The sequence below is a fragment of the Sylvia atricapilla genome, chromosome 2, assembly GCF_009819655.1.
Source record: "Sylvia atricapilla isolate bSylAtr1 chromosome 2, bSylAtr1.pri, whole genome shotgun sequence".
Taxonomy (NCBI): domain Eukaryota; kingdom Metazoa; phylum Chordata; class Aves; order Passeriformes; family Sylviidae; genus Sylvia; species Sylvia atricapilla.
The window spans coordinates 44,287,350-44,308,759 of record NC_089141.1 but is presented as its reverse complement, the minus strand read 5'-3'; the positions used below and the strand labels follow the sequence as shown (position 1 = coordinate 44,308,759).

The following is a 21,410-nucleotide window of genomic DNA, read 5'->3' as shown; positions in this document are numbered from 1 at the left end:
TATTTTTTTAAATTTTTGTCAGGAGCACTCCATTGCAATCCTGGAAGTGCTGAGAGTCACAGAAATCCTGTCTTGGCACAGAGTGACCTCCCAAGCACAGCACGTGCTGCTACGCAGACTTGCAGACCTCCAAGTGAACTCCACGGACACTCTTGTGGGCTGGGCACGTGAACTGCTGCCACTTGTGACAGTCACAGCAGAAAACAAGTAGAAGACTGCTCAGGAGGGCAGCACATGGACACAGGGGTATCAGGAGTCCTTGATATTTTGGGCAGGTGATCCCCAGTTAAGCTCTGAATTATGTATTTAAAAAAATGTAGAAATAACAGCATTACACAGAGAAGAACTAATGTGAAATTTGCTCAACTAAACCAGAGACAGGGACAGAGCAGCTTTTGAGTCTCTCCCCAAAATCAAGAGTGCTATCACACTCCAGCACAAGCACCCTGGCTTTATGTTATCTCTAATCCCTATCTGGATTCAGTTTGCAGTCACTGCTTATGGCTTTATGGTAAGGACCAATTTTATGCAATTATCAAATTACTCTTTCTTCTCAGTCTTCTACTCTTGTCAGTCAGACGGTGCCATTTCTTTCTTAATCATTTAAACTGGGGCCATGACTCCAATCCTGCTTCAAAAATAGAGCTCCTCTCATTATTTGCTTCTCTGTCTTGTCTGAAATAACCTAGTGCTGTGGAGCAGCACTTTTCTAAGACATTGTAGAGACAGCAATTTGTCTTTTTTCCCCCTGCTTCCCTTCGCCCCCTTTTTTGAGAAGCAGAATTTTTTAACAGCTTTGAAGCACAATGATTTTAAGCATTGATGGTAACTTACTGCTTCCTCAGGGTCATCCTCCTTGAAGAATGTCTTGAGATATTTGCAGTTTAGCAGTAACATCAAAGATGCACTGAAATCTACCGTAACCTTAATATAATAACACCACTATGGAATTCTCAAAGTATTAGAAGAATTCATCACTAAATTTGTACAGAAAGCTATTCTTAATTTGAGGTCAACAAACCAAGACTGGTTCACGTAATGTTTTATTCACAAGTAGAAAAAGTATTACAAAACAATTTATACAAGATTTTAATTTACATTTGTTAAAGGAGTATTTAAAACAGCACTGTAAGTCCCTAGACTTGACATGTGGGCAGTCTAAATGCAGTGATAGTGGATGTTTTCTATTGGCATGTACAACATAGCTTGCCACAGGCAATATACAAAAGACCAATTTGGTTAAATTAAGAAAGAAAGTATACACAAAATATACACATATATTTAAAAAAGACGCTCTAAATTTTTTCCTCCCAATTTGCTCTCAAGCTTTCACTCATTAAAAAAAAAAAAAAAATAGAAAAAAAAAAGAAAAAAAAAAGAAAAAAAAGAGTATCTTTCTCTAGGGTTGCTGGGTAAAACAAAGTTTAAATTCTAATGGGAAAACATACTGTGGCAGATGCTGGCAAAATTTTTGAACATTGCTTTTTCAAGAACTGTTATTAGTGAAAAATTAAATCTCCGTATGTTCTAAAAATATTTTGCCATAGACTGAAATGCACATTGGATTTTTTTCTATTTACAAGGTATATACAAAGAAGCACACATCTCTTCATGCAAATGTAGTGAAAAATAATGTTTTGTAACTTCTTAAATGTATGAAAGTATACAAAGAAATTATTCAAAACTACTCATATTTAAATATATGTGTGAAGGTATTTATCTGAGTAATTGTACTGTGTAACTGCCTATTATTCCATCAGTGACCAAAAGATGGTACCTACTACTTAAGACACCAAACCAAACGACAGCAAAAAATCCCTTGGGTAACTTATTGACTTAGGTTTGAATTTGGGAACTGTTATTCATGGCTGTTGCACAAATGAATTATCTCACTGTGAGGAGCTGGAGCATCTCTCTGCCATGGCTGCCTGTACTGTTTTTAGCTATCCTTGTGCAGGTCCAGCCTTCCTGTGTGTGCTTCAAAGCAAAAGTCTTTTTCCATAATGGCTTCTTGAATACTGTCTCAACATTTCCATTGCCACACAAACCACGTATGGAAAGATGAGTAATATTTATTGCCAATTTGCATCTGTTTTGCTGATTGCTTTGCTTTAGTTAAGGCACATTGAGTACTTTAAGGAATAATTGCTAGAGTTCATTAGAGACAAGTGTGAGCCTGTTGAGTGTAATGAATCCAGTAGAGGTTACTGCGATTATCCACGGAAGCAAAAACTATTTTAGGGAAGGAAATAGCTGGAAAAAAAAAAGATATTAAGGGATGTGATAAACCAAACAGCTTTTTATATTTTGTGTGGAAAATCTGAATTGACATGGAACCACAGTGAGACAGACAGTGTCTTGAATGAAAGGAACTCCTAAATTAATGAATTAGTTCACCACAGAACTTGACCCTTAAAAATAATGCATTAATAAAAAAAATCTTGGTAACAGTCTCACTGTATAAATACTTTCATGGCACATCTGCTATAGTCTAACATTTTGATTTGACAGTTTATTACAATTATTTCCACATTCAAAATTATATGCTATGACAAGAAGTGCTGTATTCCAATACTGAGATTACTAATTAAACACAATATCCTTATCTATATGTCTGACCTTCATTAAACTAAATCTAATTTAAAGCTAATCTCCAGCTACACTTAACAGAACAATGCCACCTCCCAAAAATGTAATAATTGGATGGAGGGGCTTCAACCAAATGTACTGTAACATGCTAATTCTCTAACTCCCCAAACTAGCTTATTGACTATAATGTAATACATCATAAAAGCTTCACTTTATTAATAGGTGATCCTTTTATAAACAGAAATGGATTTTTTAATCCATCCTTCAATAGCAGGAATATTATTTAAAATTAGAACCAGAAGGAAAAAAATATCCTAATTCATGCACAAATCTGCAGGCAGATAAACTGGCACCATGTTGTCCCACATCTTCTGACACCTGGAGCCTTATTTGAGACCCCTCCTAAACACACTAAAGTATTTTTATTTCTTGCTGTATTTGCCTACATTATTAAGCTCCCTCCATTATATGTTTTGAGATTCTGAAGAAAGGCAAAAAGAGATTGAAAAGGTCATAAATCCACTTTCAGAGTCTTCAAAGGATGTTCCTTGAAGTTTAACTTCCCAGCTGTCACAGCTCAGACACAACTGCTCAGAAGGTGTGAAATGATGACATTTTTTCCCAGCTGGCTTGGAAACCATGCAACACTGAAGACCAGACTATGTTTGATGAGGATCAGCAGGGGAGTGTAAGGGAAGCATTCAGCTTTAGTGCTGAGAGAAATAGCTTCAGTCCCTAAAAAACAAGTGACAGGAGAGTGGTTACATAAATTCATAAGAAATCTGCATGTACTTCAATGTTTGACTAAACACTAAAAGGGTAGAGGTATACTTACTGTTTGCTGTAAAATTCACTTAAACCTGAAGATTAAACCTGTATTAAAACCCACATTAAAAAGCTTACACTTGTGTGTACATATATAAAAATAAGCTATTTTCTGATTTTATGTTATTCTTTTGAAAAATAATAAAACATTGACCTATGCTAGACTGTAATACATCCAGAGGCAGTACAAAGACTATCCTTGCCTCAAAATATTTCAAAAAGACATGGAAGATAAAGAGCAGATGGAAGAAAATGCTATAGACTGAGATGAAATAATTGTCTTGGAGTTGTACAGCTGGCCAGTGTTCATCCTGAAAATATATCTCAAGTAAGCCTAGTCCTGGTTCTGTCCCACAAACACTACTGAAATTTTTCTGCCAAAAATGCACATATAATGACGCACTGTAGAGTCTGAATAGGGAGAAATTGTACAAAATGAATCAGTAGGGTCTATTCTAGGGAAAAAAAATGAAGAAAAACTTAACCCTCCTGAAGACCTTGAGTATTCAAAGTTATACACAAATCTCAGTAGTAACAGAGGGCAGCAGAAAACTGTCAAAGCATACATTTTAGATGCTAGAAAAGCTGTCTCCTTACACACAAGTATCAATGAGAAAATTTCCAGTTCATATACCATAACGAGTATAGCGAAATAAAAGCCGATTTTTGGAGTCATATTTTGAAATTCTGTGGTTCTTTTGATCTAAGAAAACTCTTCAATAATATTAATCGCATACCTCTGAAGTTGATGCATGGTTTGGTGGGAAAACACCTACAAACTTCTGATTTTTAAAATCTTGTTAATATGGAAATGTATTCCCTTAAAATATTAAGAACTGTCAGGAACTAGCAGTGTTGAGATCTGAAGTCATATCCATGTCACTGTCCCTTCCTACATGCAGCTCCAGAATACAACTGTCACCAAATGATACTGGGCACACACAAAAATAAAACTCTCAGTGCTGCTATCTGACACACGGGCAGCATTGTTACAGACAGAACTCAACACTGTAAATAATACATTGAGAGAAATATGTGCCACCTGCATAAGGCTGGTATCGTCAGTGACAGCAGCAGATTTTCAGGGTGACAAGTTCCATTGAAGTCAATGGCAAAACAATTCTTGATTTAACAGTCAGTTCCCTTCCCCTTCCTCCTCTTGACAATGTCACCTAAATAATTCAGGCTGGATTTACAAAGAAACTATTTCACTTACATGTTTTCAGAATATGTGTGGTTTTTGCTAAACACTAATTACTTTCTACTTCATATTTAGGAGTAACACAAAAGTGTTAATGCCAACCAAATGGAAGAGGATCAAAGGGATGCAGTTTTAATTCTGCAGATGGCCCAAAATTTTCATAATTACAGATAGCATAATTTTCTTAATTAAGTTTGGTGTATTATTAATATTAGTGGAAACTTCTTGTGGTCCTGCCTCTCAGTTCATGCACAGGAGACTGTTTCAGCTTTCCACAGCCTGCATAAGCCTGGAGTAACAACATCACTTGCCATCAGCACACAGGTCATAATTTGGGATCCTTTCACAGATGAGTTACTCGAGGCTCCAGATTGCTTCCAAAAGTAGAACATTCCATTTTAAAGATATGGAACACAGCTAATATTCAAAAATATATAATGATGAAGCAGTAGCAGAGTGATTTTTTGCTAGAGTTCCACTGTCATATAGACAGTTGTTTATCACCTCTTCGCATTTTGACCTCAGACCTCTATTTTCTCTGAGCTTTTATAGATAAATTTGCATTTTGTGGACTAATTTATAATGTTTTATCTGATGACATGGGAATATAAATGGCGTTATAAGGCATTTGAGATTCTCTTGTGTTTCCACTTCTACTGCAATAACTCCACAGAAAGGCTTTGTAAATATTTGTAGAGGAACACTTGTACATCTTTTATGCTTTGTTTGCAATAAGCAAAGTCAATTCCTCAGTTCTCACTCATAAACAAAGGCTAGCCTCACACAGTGAGGCTCATAAGATTATTAAACTGAATTTTTCCCTTGAAATATAATAAAAAAATTCCTTGATAAAAGCTGACTGGTGTACAGACCTTCCCCTTGTATTCTGGTTAATATTATTTCAACACCAAAGTTTGCATAATTACACCTTTCAAATTCAGTTAATGATTTAAAAACGTGAAACTGCTCAAACTCTTGAAGAGGTTTAATTTATTTCAGCAATAGCTAGGTGTAACCTATGGAGAAATATAACCCTACAACTTCTTACAATTCTATTTTTATCTAGTTGTACATGCCTGGAGCACTCATTCTCATTCCTTTGTAGTTATGTTTTTTACCTCTTTATCAGTCCGTAGAGTCATTTGTTGTTCCATTACATTTTGGCTGGCTTTCAGCAGTCACCGAGTTCTGAAGTGATGAAACCTCCATGCATGTTCTGTGTTCGGAGATTTCAAAGGACTTTGCAACATTTCCATCAAGAGCCTTAGCTGAAATAAGTATTTCACTTAGTTCCTGGTTATTATCCAATTCAACAGCGGCTGCATTTTCAGTCTCAGGGCTGCAGGATTTTGCAGATCCTCCAGCCAGTTCTGAATATGATTCAGAGATGGAAATGCTGTCACAACAAGCTGAGTTTTGCATAAGAGGCCAAGCATCTGGAATGTCTCCGTAGGTAGAATGTGAAAGAGAACCAAGGAAAGCAGGAATCATTTCTCCAACAGAATCAGAAGCTCTGCAGAAGGATAAAAGGCACATGGTTTACAAAGCATTCCAGAAAATACTATCAGTATTTTAATTACTGATCATTCATAATTAAAGGGATTTCAAAAAGTTTAACAGGGTTATATAATACTCTAGGGACATCCTGTACAAACTAATTCTTTTGAGAAGGAATACATTTTGTTCTTTGCCTGGAAATGACAAAAGCACTGGTGAACACTGCTTCAGACAGTAAATCTAGGATTCCACAAAACATGAACTACAGCTGGAGTTGTTCAGGGTCAGGATTATGACAAAAAATACTATAGTAGTGTTCAGATACAAACACTGTCACAAAGAAGAAAGACTTTTTTTTTCCTCAGTGCATGGAGAGGGGAGTATTAAGATGTAACAGGCTTAAAGTGCAGCAACAAAGATGATTGAGCAGAGTCTAAAATCTTCAACATCAGGGAGGGGCTTGGCTGGTTAGGGTTTTTTTCTCCCCCAAACTGTAGATAGACAAATATCTCATGGAATTAAACAAAGTGGCGTCAAATGGGAAGAATGTGGGAGAATGGAACAGCCAACAAGGCTTCTTGAAACTTTGTGTTTGCTTTAAAACTGAAAACTCATTCACTTCAGATTTTTCAGTTTGTTCTGTCTAGCCTTCAAAGTGCAAAAAAAATTTTCTCTTCTATTCTCTTTTACATGGAAAGGACATAATATTGAAGAAGAGCAGGCATTATTTTTATTTTATGGAAAATGGAAGATAATCGAAATGGAAACTCAGTATTATCTATCTCAAGTGTATTAAAAGTGCATGATAATAGCCACATGTGCCAAACACTGTTGAAAGTCCAGTAGTGTTTTTCACTATATATACACCAAAAGAAGTGTTAACAAAACCAGGAAGTTACACCAATATGTTTTATTTCTAAAAACCATCAACAGATTTTTAAAAATGCAAAGGCTATATTGTGTGATACGCAGTGTGACAAAACTTGTCCCACATTAAGATGCCTATAACAGTTTTAAGTAGCCTTACTCATTTCCAAAACATGATGCTTTAATAGCTTTGATATACACACAAAGCATTTTCAGAGATGAGGCCAAAAGTCAGGACATTGCACCACAATTGAAGGAAATACATTATTCTGGCAAAGGAAATTGGCACAAGCTCCATTTCTACTGGAAGGAACCACAGGATCTTTGATGTCCACATAGCATGAATATTACAGTTAATTTTAAAGCCTTAACCAAAAGATTCCTCAAAAAGTACACAGCTCTCAATTTGTCAGCCCTAGTGGTACACAAGGATGACTCAAGTTCATTGGTATTTAAACAAGTTGTTATAGAAAACTTAGATATTTGTACTTAGGTCGTTAAGTCACCTTGCACAAACAATACTTATGAAGAAGCTGCCTCTACATTTTTAGTTACATGCAGCCAGAAGAACAAAACAGCTGAAGACCAAATTAAACCTTATATGGAAATTCTAGCTAAAAGAAATAAATACATCCTGTGTTAAATATGTAACCAGGAAACTCTGAAGGACACCATAAATTTTATATATTTAGCTCATAGACTTGCTGTAAAAGTAACTACTCTACTACTACACTTACACTCAGCTGACTGGGAGAAAACAAAGGTAAAAGTGTGCTAGAAATTCAGAAATAATACATATTTCAAATCTTGCAGTCCTAAAGAGTTCCTTAAAAAAAAAACCAAACTTCATGCTACTTGTGAACTGTACCTCAGTCCCCCCACATTCATGGGTTTATGCAGCAACTTGCTAAGCATTAGCAGAAGAGGGGGTGGCCAAAGCCTCTAAGGTGCCACAGAGTAAAAGGAACATTATCTGCTTGTGAGAGAAGCCACTTCTTCAGAGAAACCCATGGACCAAGTCAGCATTTACTAAGTAATACTTAATTTTTTCACCATAAACCTATTCTGGCACAACATGGGATGATCTGGGTAGAGCTCATCAAAATCCCTCATTCCACTTCAAGCAGCTCTTGTCTCTGTATAAATATCAATTTGACTGCATTAAAAAATACTTCATGTTTAATACACATTTGTAAAACTAATTTACCTTTCATTGAGCGTGGTCTGTGAGTGGAAAGCACAACTGTGGCTGCTGTGCTCCATGCTACAGGTTTCATCACAGCACAGTGAGGGAATCAAGTGAACTGGTCCTAAGGAATGAAAATTAATTTAACAGTGTTAAAACTCTCAAAACTCTGAATAAATTTAGTATCTGTTCTTTTTCAAACTTGAGTATTAGTTATGCAGTTACATTATAATACATGGATTGAGAAAAGAGATTTCTTGCTGTAAAAACATTTTTAAAAAACATCTTTATTCCTTTAAAATCGAAATATTTATAAATATCAAGTTCTTCCTCCAGGAACAACATAGAAGCCGGCCACTAAACCCCCTATTTTTAAAAATTAATTTTCTTCTCAGTTGAATACACATAAGTGGAAGCATTCTGAGTTAAGCTATCACGATGATATTTAAGCCTGTGGTTTTGTGTTAAATGATGTATTTTTTTAATGCATCTGTTCTGATATGACTTCTCAAAATGGCAATGATTTGAATTGTCCAGGTCGTCAACATCCTTTAGTATTCATACCACGTTCTTAGATACTCTCTGGTAAGTCCTTCACACCAGTTTAAGTCTCAAAGCCAAATGCAGCTATTTTTATCAGAAATAAATGAGGCAGACATTTTAATTTTTTTTCAAGTGAAGTCATTGAAATGAATACAGGAATAAAGCTCCAAATAGCTACTTAAAAATCCTTTCTGCTTATTAAGAAATTAGCCTAGGAAAAAGGGTAGTTCAACAGTTTTAGTTCTGCAGTTAAATTCAATTGTCACAACTCAAGTGTTAGATAAAATAAAGTCACCTTTCAGTAGACCTAACATACCACATGTCTGTGATGTACTTCTTTGGCACTGGCAACATGTTCTGTGGTCATATTCACTTAGCCGTGGTCTATCAAAACATGATAATTCAGAGCCATTGTAGTGAATGTCTTGTGATCTCAGAGACCCTTCAAACAAAGTGAATAAAAATCTATGTCAGTAAGTGTTACCCTTTCTCCTGCTCAGAGCCATCTATCTGCACAGAATGTGCAAATGTCATGCTATAAAACATGTCCATACATTTTCCAATTGAAAGATCCACAGTGACCATGTGGCTTCCAATAATGTAAACCACAGATTTTGCAACAAACCCTGGAACAGCTGGTTCAACTACCGCCTCTTCTACGAAGACATCTGCTCTCATTTTGATGATTTGAGAGTATATCTTATTCACGGTTACATTTTTTCCAGTGTTTAATGATTCTCAGTGATTCCCATCTGAAATTTTCCAGAGTCAGCTTTCAGCCACTGGGATTTTGTTTATATTATCTTAAAGAGCTTTATATTAACAGCAGACTTCCTTTAATCTCTGTAATTGTCGGCCAAGGCAAACAAGTTACTGCACTTCACTAAATGAAGTCTGAATTCACTGTGTCAGAATTTCTCAAAACTCATGTAAAGCAAATTCTAGGTTAGGAACAATTCTTACGATGTCTCGGTAAACCTTTTAATTTCTGCTTGTGCTGACAGCAGTAATAATTCATAAAGCATCAATTCATTCCAGACAGTATTCTTGTTTGGCATCCATGGTTCATTAGATGCTATAAACATATTTTAATAAAAGTTTTATAAAACTAAAAGTGGGAACTAGAGTGCTTTTCACTTTTTTCTTTCTTATTTTAAATTAGGAGGCAGAAAAATGTTTATTATAAACAAATTACATTGATGAGCTGTTAAGGAATTAAAAGAAGTTTACAAGTCTGTCTTTGGCATTTAATTCATCTTGAATATGCCCATAAAACCAAAACTTTTAAGGACAAATCTCTCATCTACACTGGTCACATTCATTATCTTGATGACCTAATCCGTGTTTCACAATAGCATTGTGATGCACAGATCTTCCAAACTGGTATTTCCACACTGACATTGCAACTCTGTAATGTCCCATCTTGGGTCATGAATGGTCCACACATATTTGTGGAGCATCTAGCAGAGTATGGCATGGAATTGAGGCAATTGGAGTGTTTCTGGGCATTTACACAGCATTTGCTCAGTACCAGCTGAAACTTCCACACTGAGCTGGCAAACTTGGATGGAGTCCTGGGCTCTGCTACATTGACCATCCCAGTGCTAAACTTGCTTAAATGATGTAGACATTTCATTTCTTTACTTACAGGGAGATCTGCCAAACTAATACCACTCTATAAACATCACCAAAATATAGTAATAACTGGAAACTCACAGCTTGGTTTCTTCTCCATGAACTGCCTCTTGCAGTAGATAACACAAAGGATGAGAAGAGCCAAGAGCACTGTTGCAAGTGCACTGCAGATAACAGCTGCCAGAGCAGTGTCTCGAGGACTGGAAGCAGTTGAAGGGATCTTCACAAGATTTACCTTGGTGGTACCTGAAATATAATTAAATAATAATGAAGGCAAACTGCAGAAAATTCCAGAATATAGTAATGTAAATGAAAGTCTGAGAAACAGAAGAGGTTTTTGGCACAGAAAAAAATAGAACATTCTTTGAAAAAAAGAGAATGTATTTATACATGCAACATTAGTTGCACATATAGACAGATATAATCAGCACCCTCAGTATGACAAGGAATCTTAGAAAAGATACATTGCAAATTTTGCAGTAATGAGTAGAGACGCACACAAACACATTCAGAGTGTCCATGAGAATGGAGTCAGATCTTCCCCATGAAAACAAAGACATCTGAATGTTTAATGTCACATGGATTTAATATGGAGAACATTTCCTAGTGTAGAGTTGAGACAGTGGTCCACTAGAGGGAGTCACAAATACATGAACTTCCCTTAATATGGAAACTTTCTGGGCCCTGAGACAACCACAGAAGTTCAAATGCTGTCAGAATTATGATCCTGCTTTGTTGCATATGTCATGACACCATGATCATTTCCAAATCAAGCCCAGGATTTCAACTCTGCCAACTCTTTTTCTTGAGATTTGTTTGGTTGTTTGGTTGTTTGGGTTTTTTTAAAAATACTAGATAATGCCTCTAGTCAACATTCAACAGGTTGACTTTATACCCAAATTAGTGAAGACTTAAGCAATGTTTCGTGCTACAAATGTTTTCACCTAGAAGTGGAAACTGAAAAATCTTTTTAAAGGATCAAACCTTTAATGACAACGGTTGAAATAGTCTTAAATTATGTATTTAAAAATTAAATTTTTTAAACAACCTATGAATTTTGACAGCCTACCTATTTCAATCTACTTTCAAGTCCCCCTAATTCAATGAGAAAAATGAATAAAACACAGAGTACTTCTATGAAATTTTAAGAAACCACAAACTATATTTTACTTACTTACAAAAATAAGTTACTGTGCTTATCTACCCCAGAAAATATTTGGTTGAAACTTCAAGACTGTAATATCCTAATGCTCACGCAATCATAAGCTTAAATTGTGATATAAATGTCTGCCAGAGTATAATAAAACCACTAATCAAACTGTACATAAATACAATTGTTCAATATTGCTACTGCAATTTCATAGTGGCAGGAGAAAACTTCCTAGCTTAGTGCAATCAGTGGCATTGTATAACTCAGGAATAATCTGCTGCAATAGTTATTATGGTATTTCCTCTACACACATCAAAAATGGGCACCAAAGGGTTTGTGATACCATACTACTTTGTTATAATCCCTACAGGGATTACCAAAACCAAGGTATTTTGAAAAATTGACCTAATTCTAAGACTTTAGACCACTTAATGCCAAAGAAAACACTACATTCTATGAAATAAAGAATCCAGAAAACTAAAGAAATAACCCATCAAATGTATTAAATAAAAAGTTTCTGCGGTTTATAGTATCATGTAGTTGCTAGTAAACAGGATAATATAAAAAGGTAGAGAGATCAGATCATGGCCATTATACAGAAGAAAGGAAGTTTACTTGCTCATTTCCTGATTTCAGTATGAACAGAAACAAGTGTTGCTGCATTTACATCTGCTGAAAATATTTCCATTTACCTTCAATTTGTACTATTATGTTCCACTGTCACATCAAAATCTGAAGAGCAAATTTATTGCAGTTCTTTTTTACACACTTTCAACTCGCCAAATTGCACAGAGTGGAGCAACTGGAGAACATACAACAGAGAGCCACAAAAATGACTGAGGAACTGGAGATTCTCTCTCCTGTGATCAAAGTTTGAGAGAGCTGGGATTGCTGACGCTCGAGAAGGCCCAGGGGAACCTCAACAATTTGTATAACTCCTTGGAAGGGGTGTGCAGAGAGGACAGAGCCAGGCTCTTTTCTCAGACCAGAGGTGATGGACACAAACTAAAATGCTGGAGGTACCCTCTGAATATCAGGACAGACTTGATGACTGACATCTGGCACAGACATATTTCCTCTTACATAGTTATTATCTACCCTTCTCCTCATGTTTTTCTAGAATTCCTATTACCCACAGAGCTAAGTTCTATGGCCTCTTTTCCAACCTTCAATGTTAAATTTAAAGAAAATGCAGTATGTGTCATAATCATTTTGTCATAACTTGAATGCTCTTGGCAGGAGCACTTAAATCCTTCGCAGAGAAAACTTTTCACTCAGTTTCTAGGATTCCTGAAGCTGTAGTTTTAAGTTTATAGTTTTAGCAGACTGAAGAAATTTCTGGATAAAGTTCCAGGATATCTGTGAGAAGCAGTAAATCTACATAAAAGCCTGTCTGTATAGCAATGTGTGCTGGCTTTGGTGTGAAGATCAGACTGTGCTTTGGTATCAGGTTTCCAACTTTAGCCAACTGCCTGATTTAGTCTTAAGAAGGTTAAAGAAAGACTGGAAAAGTATTTAAAAAACAGACAGTAAAAAAACTGATCAGAACATCTTCAAATATTTACATACCAATAAACCTATTGGTATTAATGTACATAAGAGCACTAAAGAGTTCTTATTAATTAGGCCTTCATAATTTGCAGAAAAAAGAACTGTCAATTTTGAAGGGCAAAAAAGAGAGAGCACAGGAGATGAATCTTCAATATTTTTGTCTCTCGTCATTTGCTCACAAAATACATCTATTTTCAAGTATGATTGCATTTAGGTATTCTAGGAAAATATAAAGTATATGTTTATTTAATGCCCATCAGCAATATTCAAATTGGAAATACAATGATTTCATTTTAAATAGGGATGGCAAAATTGAATTTTTTTAGCCATCTAACTATTTAAGAATTATTTGGTTGAGTTTTTTTCACTTGAGAAAGCAATTTTCTATTCCTGAGAATGCCTACCACTCATCTTCATCTTCAAAGAACTTTTTGGAATAGCTACTCTGAGCAGTCCATTGTAGTCTAGCTCTAATTATAATGATAGTGATCTTCCCTGCAGAGACCAACATTTCAGAAGTGGATTGCTATTGTAGAAGTGGCCCGTTGGGCATTGCTGAACTCTGCTTTCAGTGTTACTCAGACATGTATGCATTTTCATAAACTCTTTCTTTTCACACACTTAATGGACCCACTTCAGTAAAGCAAAGAGTTGGATTTTAAATTTAAACCCATATTTACATCTATTAGATGATTACATGATTAAATTTAAATATGCAATTAAACACTTTGTGAACTGGATGAGATACATTCAGAAAGGAGGGGGAAGGTGCACACTCTTTTCTGATTCTGTGCATGTGCATATTACCCATATTTTAAGAAATTGATTTTCTTTTTTTAGTTCTAACATATTCTGAAAATGTGCTAATGCTGAAGAATTACCCGAAATATCAAACTGTCTCCTGCATAATTTTGAGCAGTAAGCCTAAATACACATTCTTCCCTTAATTACCAATCTTACATTATAATAGCAGTTGATGCAAAGGTGTGGTCCTTAAAAGCAAGTAAAGTTTCTCTTAATCCAAGACAGTTAAACAGCAATAACTCAGCTAATATGGAACATATGAATCCCAGCTGTATCACTAAAATTTCTGCCAATAAACAGAATAGCTGTATTTTTGGCCTATTATACCAAACAACAAGAGACAGAGCAAAATGTAAAAAGACTTCCTTTGTCACTGATTTCATGTTTATTTTCTCCAATTTTTTTTTCAGAACCACGATTAACTACAGTTGCTACTGGAATAAGTAAATGTAGAAGAAAGCTTTTTTTTTTTTTTTTTTTTTTTTTTTTTTTTTGGTAGATCGGCCATGTGAAAACAGAACTTGGAACGCTGTATGTTTCTTCCATGGATACAGGAAGCATATCCTAACTAGTAAAATTGAGGAGAATAAAGTGTGGAATATTATGTTTGGGTTTCTTTCTTAACATGTCAAGTGAATGCTAACCTAAAGAGAGCTTACTCAAAATAACAAAGCTGAGCCAAACTGCACTCAAAAGGCAGTAACATTGGACAGAGTGCCATCTGCTACAATTAGGACTGGAAGTAAGATGCAAAGGTTAAAATGTTGTTACTTCCTGGAATATGGGTATTCCTGGTTGACAGGGGAAAGGAATATTTGCCCATTACAAAAACTGTTTGTCCATTACCTTTACGTTGAATGGCTCAACTCAGTGATATCAACCTTAATTTGACAAGAATTAAGGGCTCAGACATACCCTCAAGTTATGTAATTTAACATGTTACAGCCTGTCAGCTGAACTGCAGTGGCTATCTGTGTGTGTGTGTGTGTGCTCTTGATCCACAGAAAAAGCAAGCCAATGTAAGGCAATGTGGCTCACTTTGAAACTCCTTCAATTTGGGAAAGAAAAAAATAAATAAATGTTTATGCTCATTTGAAAGTAAGAAGGCAGTACATTTACCTAGCCCCAAATAAGCAAAAGGATGTATTATATACGATATAGACAATTCAGACACTACATGTATAAGATATATATATCTATATAGATAAAATACATATGTTTTATATACTAAAGAGCATTAACATAAATGGAAAGCAATTTTCCTGGAATATATCTTTCAGTCTTTACAAAGCAACAGATTGCCTCCCTTCTCCTGATCTTTCAAATAGGAGGTAAGAAACTTCATTAAACATTACTGTTGGAGACTGTGGTAAACAGTGGGGACAGAGTCTCCCAACATCTGTAAAAAGACAGCCTTTTGCATGCACAGCCTACACCCAAAAGTTCATCATGTCAAACCACATTTTTCAAATGTGCTCCAAGTGCTGACTATAAAGCCTTTAGTTAATGGACTTCAATTTTTTTTCTTTTTGTTTGTTTTATTTTGCTGGTTTTGTTATTTTCTTAATAAATGTACCAAAAAGCCCTAGGGGAGAAAATGACTATTCAAGTATTTATCCATTGTTTGGAAATCCTGAGAAATATGCTTATAAATTAAAATCTTTGAAATTTGATTTATTCATTTCCAAGACCATTTCTCTTGCACTGTGTATTTTCACAAACCCCAGCTGCTGACAGCCTTTTATGTTTAAAATAGTAGAACAATTGCACTGTGTATGTGAATTCAAAATACATATGAACTCCACAGTGCTGGGTACACACCACAATGTCTGTAAAGCATAGACAACCTCTGCTACACATTTTTCTTTTAGCAATTCAGATATGTGAAATCTTGCTATTACCACGGTGATCTAAATTGAGCCATTATATGGGCACAAAAGTAACATTGTTTCATACACAAAACTTTCAACTCTGAGAACTGTCTAGCCCTGTGAATGTAAAAGTCCATGAGAGTAACAGCTCAAATCACTGCTACCCTCAAATACCCTGCAAAAACATGAGAGTAAAAAAAAAAAAAAAAAAAAAAATCAGAGGAAGTGGGATAAAATCTGTGTCACCAATGAACTACACATTCTCCAACAAAACCAGTTATTAATAAGAAAAGACAGATCTCTCCTTCATAAACTGGAAACACCCAGTGTGATTTGATGGCATCAAGTCTATGTTGCTGCTAATGACTGTGGTGTTGTCAACAATCACCTTTATGACTTTTGTTTCTAGAAGCCAACTTTACATCTCGTACTGCTGAGGGTGGGCAACACCTATTGTCTTGAAAATGCAACTCCTTTTTTAGGTGTTTTCATGTGTTAAAGCAATGTCCCATAAAGCTTATGTCAGAACATATGAAATTGCTAGGTACAGCAGAAAACCTATTTTCTTACATCACCTCTAACTTGTATTTTTAACCAGACATTGCCAGACATGTTCTGTGAAATAGAACACATTCTTTTAGGCTATTTCTTTGTTCAAATCCAACTATAGAATGCATCCATCCCACACAGGCTATGAAAGCTGTTTCATCTTTCCAACAGAAAATGAAAGCAGGAAGTATTTTTTGCATTTTTGTATTTTGCATTCTGTATGTGCGGTCTCATTTAATCTTTAGGACTTCCCAGTTAGGGAACCAAAAATGTCCCTGTGCATAATTTGAGTTCATTTGGTCTGTTTATGACAGTTTCTGCTCTATTCAGTCTCTGTACACACTTTGTTGCTCTCAGTCCCAAAACACTCACACAAGACACCACCCACATAAGCAGAGGAGGAGTTTGCATTGCTGAAAAGCAAACTTTGTGTTGCCATCATCCATTTCCTAAAGGAGGAGAGGGGGGCCATGAACCCTTCAGAATCCACCTGTATATTCACTAGTGAAATGACAATGGCACACATGGAATATAGAAGAATAAGCATGTCTGAAGGCTGTCTCTTTAGCCAGTAGAGAATAACCTACTTTCATTAATCAAAATTGTAATTGAACATTGTGAATCCCATGCATACGGGTCACTGATCTGTTCCAAAAGGTGGAAACAAGCTCTTAGAACTGCTGTGTGACGAGATTGGTGCATGGATTGGTTTTCAGGAGGTTGAATTATGACAGTGTGGAAAACTCTATCCTGTGATCATGACTGAGGGCTGGTAGAGCAGCTAAGCCTGCCCCTAGGCAGGGAACACACATGCTCTTCCATATAAATCTATGTATTTATTTGTACAAATCCCAGTAAAGCGAGAAATGAAATGTGAATCAGTAATCAAAGAGGTTTTTTTCTAACACTTCACTTTCTACTCCAAATATTTCCCTCCCTATCCTGGTTCAGCTGTGGTAACATCCAGGGAGTAAAGCAAAAGATTTCACAGTGATCGCAAGCCTGTGTCCCAAGTTTGTCGACACAAATTCCCATAAATATCACTAATAGTCTATGCAATACATTTTAAGAACTATGGCTTTTGTCCTTGCTTTAAAAATGCCTTGTAAAGGTAACAGTACTCAGCTACCTCACTTCTGTTTATAAGCTGTTCTGTCGTAAAAACAACAGAGTATACTGTGATACATTTCATTCATAAAGTTTCTGAAGCTTTAGAATGTACTGATTGTATATTCAAAACAAATATATCAATAAGTGATACATTAAGAAAAACTACTCTATTTGAATATCAAATTAGGTGCAAGAATAATTTCCTTATTTTGCTCAAAAAGCAACTTCTTGAATTTGCCATATAACTTATCTAGTTCAGACCACTAGATGTTCCAGCAGCTACCAGAAAATTCAATAAAGTTTAGGTACCTTTCCCTTGTTGGCTCCTAGCCTAATATTAAAATCTGAAGTAACTGGGAAAGGAAAATGAAATCCTGAAAGTTAGAAACATCTTCATTCTTCAAACTATTAATGTACTAATACTTTTTGTTACCAAATATGAAAAATATAAATGCAAAGGAAATTCTTCTAAGTAGTAGAAATCCCATGCAGAAAGAGCCTAGTTATTAGATATGACTAATAAAAGAATCAGTTCTCAAAGACATATGGAAACAGATGTGTGTGCAGGTGTGTCCAACATTGGACAATTTATTACATTAAATTTTAAAAAGGTTAGTTCCAAATTGAGAGAATATATGAAAAGTAAAAAACAGAAGACCCACAACTTTCAGACTGCAGATAATTCAGAGTAATCCAAAAAAATCACATAAAATATTGATGCCATTGTATTTTGGTATCCATTTTGAAAAGTGATAAAGGGACAAGGCTTAAGTATGCAGAAGTTAAGCTGTGAAATCTGTAATGTTAAAATCCAAATCTATCTGGGAAGCTAGAGGCCTGTATTTGGTCACATATTTCCTATACAGTGTGAAGAAAAGGTTAAATACAGAATAGAATCTGAAATATCTGTCATGAGTAAGTTCCTTATGTCACCATGCTCAACCTATAGATACAGAAACCTAGAGAAGGATAATGCACTTTGCTCTTCCTATAAATTACTCAGAGGCAGAGAGGAGGTTCCACTTCTCTTAAAACTCTATGGAGAACAAAAATCTATGATCTTATTTTAAAATTAAATTGAGACAAATCACAAGCATGGCTTATAATGCCTGTCAGATGCAGCTCTTGAAAATGACGGGGTTTCTGCCTTCTGAGAAAGCTTAAGAGCTCTTTGTCAAGAAGCATGAAATGAAGACTCTTCTACCACCTTGGAGATTGTTTTAGCCACTAGACTATAAACTGAGCTAGGTAAAAGCTTATTTCTTCTCTCCAGTTGAATATGCCCAGTTGTAAAGCTTGGGCAGAAGTAGTAAGGGCCCCTTTTTGCACTGCCAACAGTCGTGATGTGTAGACTGGTACAAAATTAAATAAACTAGGCTTAGGCTTGCTCAGCACTTATATTTTTTCTGTTTACAAGTAAGCTTAAATATCACTAAGCTACCTTAAATTCTCCACACAAGGCTCATGTTGGGGGGAGAAATAAGTCTGCACTGGGGAAAACAAAAAGTATGTTTATCTAATTAAGACAATTTCATAACATACTCCGCTGAGCTGAATTACAATTCTGACTTAAGGTTAAGAGTTGCATAACCAATGCTACTAGCATTTTAAAAGTTTTTAACTTTGCAATCTCAGGATCTTTTAAAAACACATCTTTGGGGAAAGTAATATGAAATACATGGGATTAAATATAAATTTTCAAAAATCTGTAACATAGAGGTTAACACCTTTAGAAGTCAGCCATGCATCCCCAGCTTGTTGTATTACTGCAGATATTATAAATGCTGTGCTTTACTGCAAAGAAGTTACCGACAGTGCGTCAGTGTGCATGCACATGCAAACTGTATTACAAATGAAAAGGCTGTGGCTTTGACATCAGAAATAACAATAGCTTACGAAAAGCAGCTATTAATTCTCCACTTAAAGCTGTGGGAATAAAGTCAAGTTACACAGAACAAAGGCTGCTATATGCAAGATCCTTGCTTTATTATATTACTTAATTTGAAACACAACATCTCCCCTCTGTAACAGAAGTCAGTAGGAGCTGGCCATAGAATACAGAAGACATTCTGAAAGGTCATCTTTGAAAAGTCAAGCTCTGCAAGTATATTCATCTGACCAAAGTAAAGATCTGTTTTGGAGGGAATCATCTGAACTTTCTCTACAGGGGATGGGGAGGGCTGTAGGGCTGTGGGTAGGAGAAAGGCTCTTTTAGGGTACAATTGGTCTGATTTGTTTTAAACACCACACTTGATGTCTCCACTGAATACAGAGTGAACTTCAGCTCACAGATGTAGCCACTATGCATATTCACAGTCAAGAAGGTGACATCCTACTTTGGTTTTGTCAAGAAACAATGAAGGGTTTTGAGGGCCTTTGACTTCCTCTGTTTCAGTTTGTTAACAGATATTAAACATTTTGTGCCACTTCCCAATGGAAGACAAAAGTCAGTCACAGCTGAAAAATCTGTAACAGCTTCTTTACAGTGGCAGAACCCCAGAAAAGTCCAGCAGTATTTAATACCTCACGTTCTGCATGGAATATAAAATAGTGAGTAGCAAATAAAAAGTGAGACTTACAGAATTATAGGTTTTGCCTATCCTGTGCTTTAAATGAACAAAGGCCCAGTGGGAAATAATATGCAATAATGTAAATACAACCTGTATTAGAGTAACTATACATGAGGGAATCCCATTATGGCTGCAGGCCTCAATTCTGGCATATACTAACACTAGCAATTTCTCTTGGAGTATGGGCTTTGGTTTATAAGAGACATTTTATGAAAAAATAAGAAAAATATTTTTTCTAATTTTTTTTTGTGTTTTTATTTATAGAGCAGGGGTAAAAAGAAAAATCTACCCCCTAAAAAGTTATTTTCCTCCTTAAAATTATTTAAAAAGGAAAGAAGTAAGATTAGGATTTAGGGAGTCAGACACAGAGATGTTGAATTGAAGTTTTCATGTAACTTGATATTGCCATCAAGGTGAAATTCGTAACTTTAGAGGTCTGAAGACAAAGCCAGAGCCAGTCACTCAGGCACTCTTTCTAAAACAAAGCCAAGAACAATCTCCTGAGAAGCAGTTATTCTGAAAAAGCTTAAAAGTCTGCTTTGTGTTAGTCACTGAAGCTTACCTTATCTGGCTTGCCTGAACTCTTGAAGTACCTAATTCTCACTCCTGACTGGGAGTTTGGGCTGAAAACTTCAGTGTTAAGCATTAACTTTTAGATGCCCAAATTAGAGTGCATTAATTCCATCTAAAATTTCCACATGCAGACAGGGTAACTATAAATTACATTCAGTAATACGCCCATAGAATCATACCACTGGTCTGAAATGAAACTTTACTAAAACTGGTACACACAACCCTTTAGTTAAAAAAGCTCTAACAAAGAGCTCATGTTTTTAGGAAATGGTCACAGATTATAACTCAAAGGCACGTGTCACTGCCCAGAATAACATGTGAGATTATTCTGTGATCTTTGTAAAAGAGGAGTTTGGTAGTACACTGCTTTAGCACAAGTGAAGCGGTAAAAGTGAGATCGTGTGAGGTCTATCACCCAAAAAATTGAAGGTGAGCAAAGTAGAGGACAAAAATTTGGAGGATACAAGTGATCAGTAGGAACATTAGGCCCTTCTTCTATAAGGCTGCTCCCAGCTCATGAGGGGTTGGTTTATAATGAATCATTACTGCCAAGAGCCTCAGCACACAACTCTTGTTGTAAGGGTATTGCATTTTATCCTACTTCCAATACATTCCAGTCCTCCAGGTAATTCCAGTCCTCTGGTGTGTTCTTTTGCTTGACAATGGTTTTCTTAACAGAGTTGGCAGAGTGGAAAGTTTGAGCCTAGATAGATTCCATGTTTTCTACTGTATTTTCTTAAAAACAAGAATTTTAAGTGGAAAACAGCAAGAGAATTTTGTAGCTGAGCAAGTTAGAATCATAGAATCCTTAGAAGTCAAAAAAGACCTTTAAGACCATTGAGTCAAATTGTACCTACCAGCACCAAGTAGAATAAAGTAGAATAAACCC

The 21,410-nt window shown here is 35.8% G+C and overlaps 1 protein-coding gene across 2 annotated transcripts in view; it reads right to left on the bottom strand.

Annotated features, from left to right (window-relative positions):
- Positions 1-1,025: 1,025 nt before the first annotated feature.
- TNFRSF19 (TNF receptor superfamily member 19) overlaps positions 1,026-21,410 on the bottom strand; it is a 57,402-nt gene continuing 37,017 nt past the window's right edge. For both annotated transcript variants that reach the window (XM_066313072.1, XM_066313073.1), the window contains exons 6-10: positions 10,425-10,589; positions 9,025-9,150; positions 8,187-8,289; positions 5,734-6,128; positions 1,026-3,324 (exon numbers count right to left, since the gene is read on the bottom strand). In XM_066313072.1, coding sequence (XP_066169169.1) covers positions 5,741-6,128; positions 8,187-8,289; positions 9,025-9,150; positions 10,425-10,589 — 782 coding nt within the window. In that variant the 3' untranslated portion in view covers positions 1,026-3,324; positions 5,734-5,740. The remainder of the gene's footprint in view (positions 3,325-5,733; positions 6,129-8,186; positions 8,290-9,024; positions 9,151-10,424; positions 10,590-21,410) is intronic.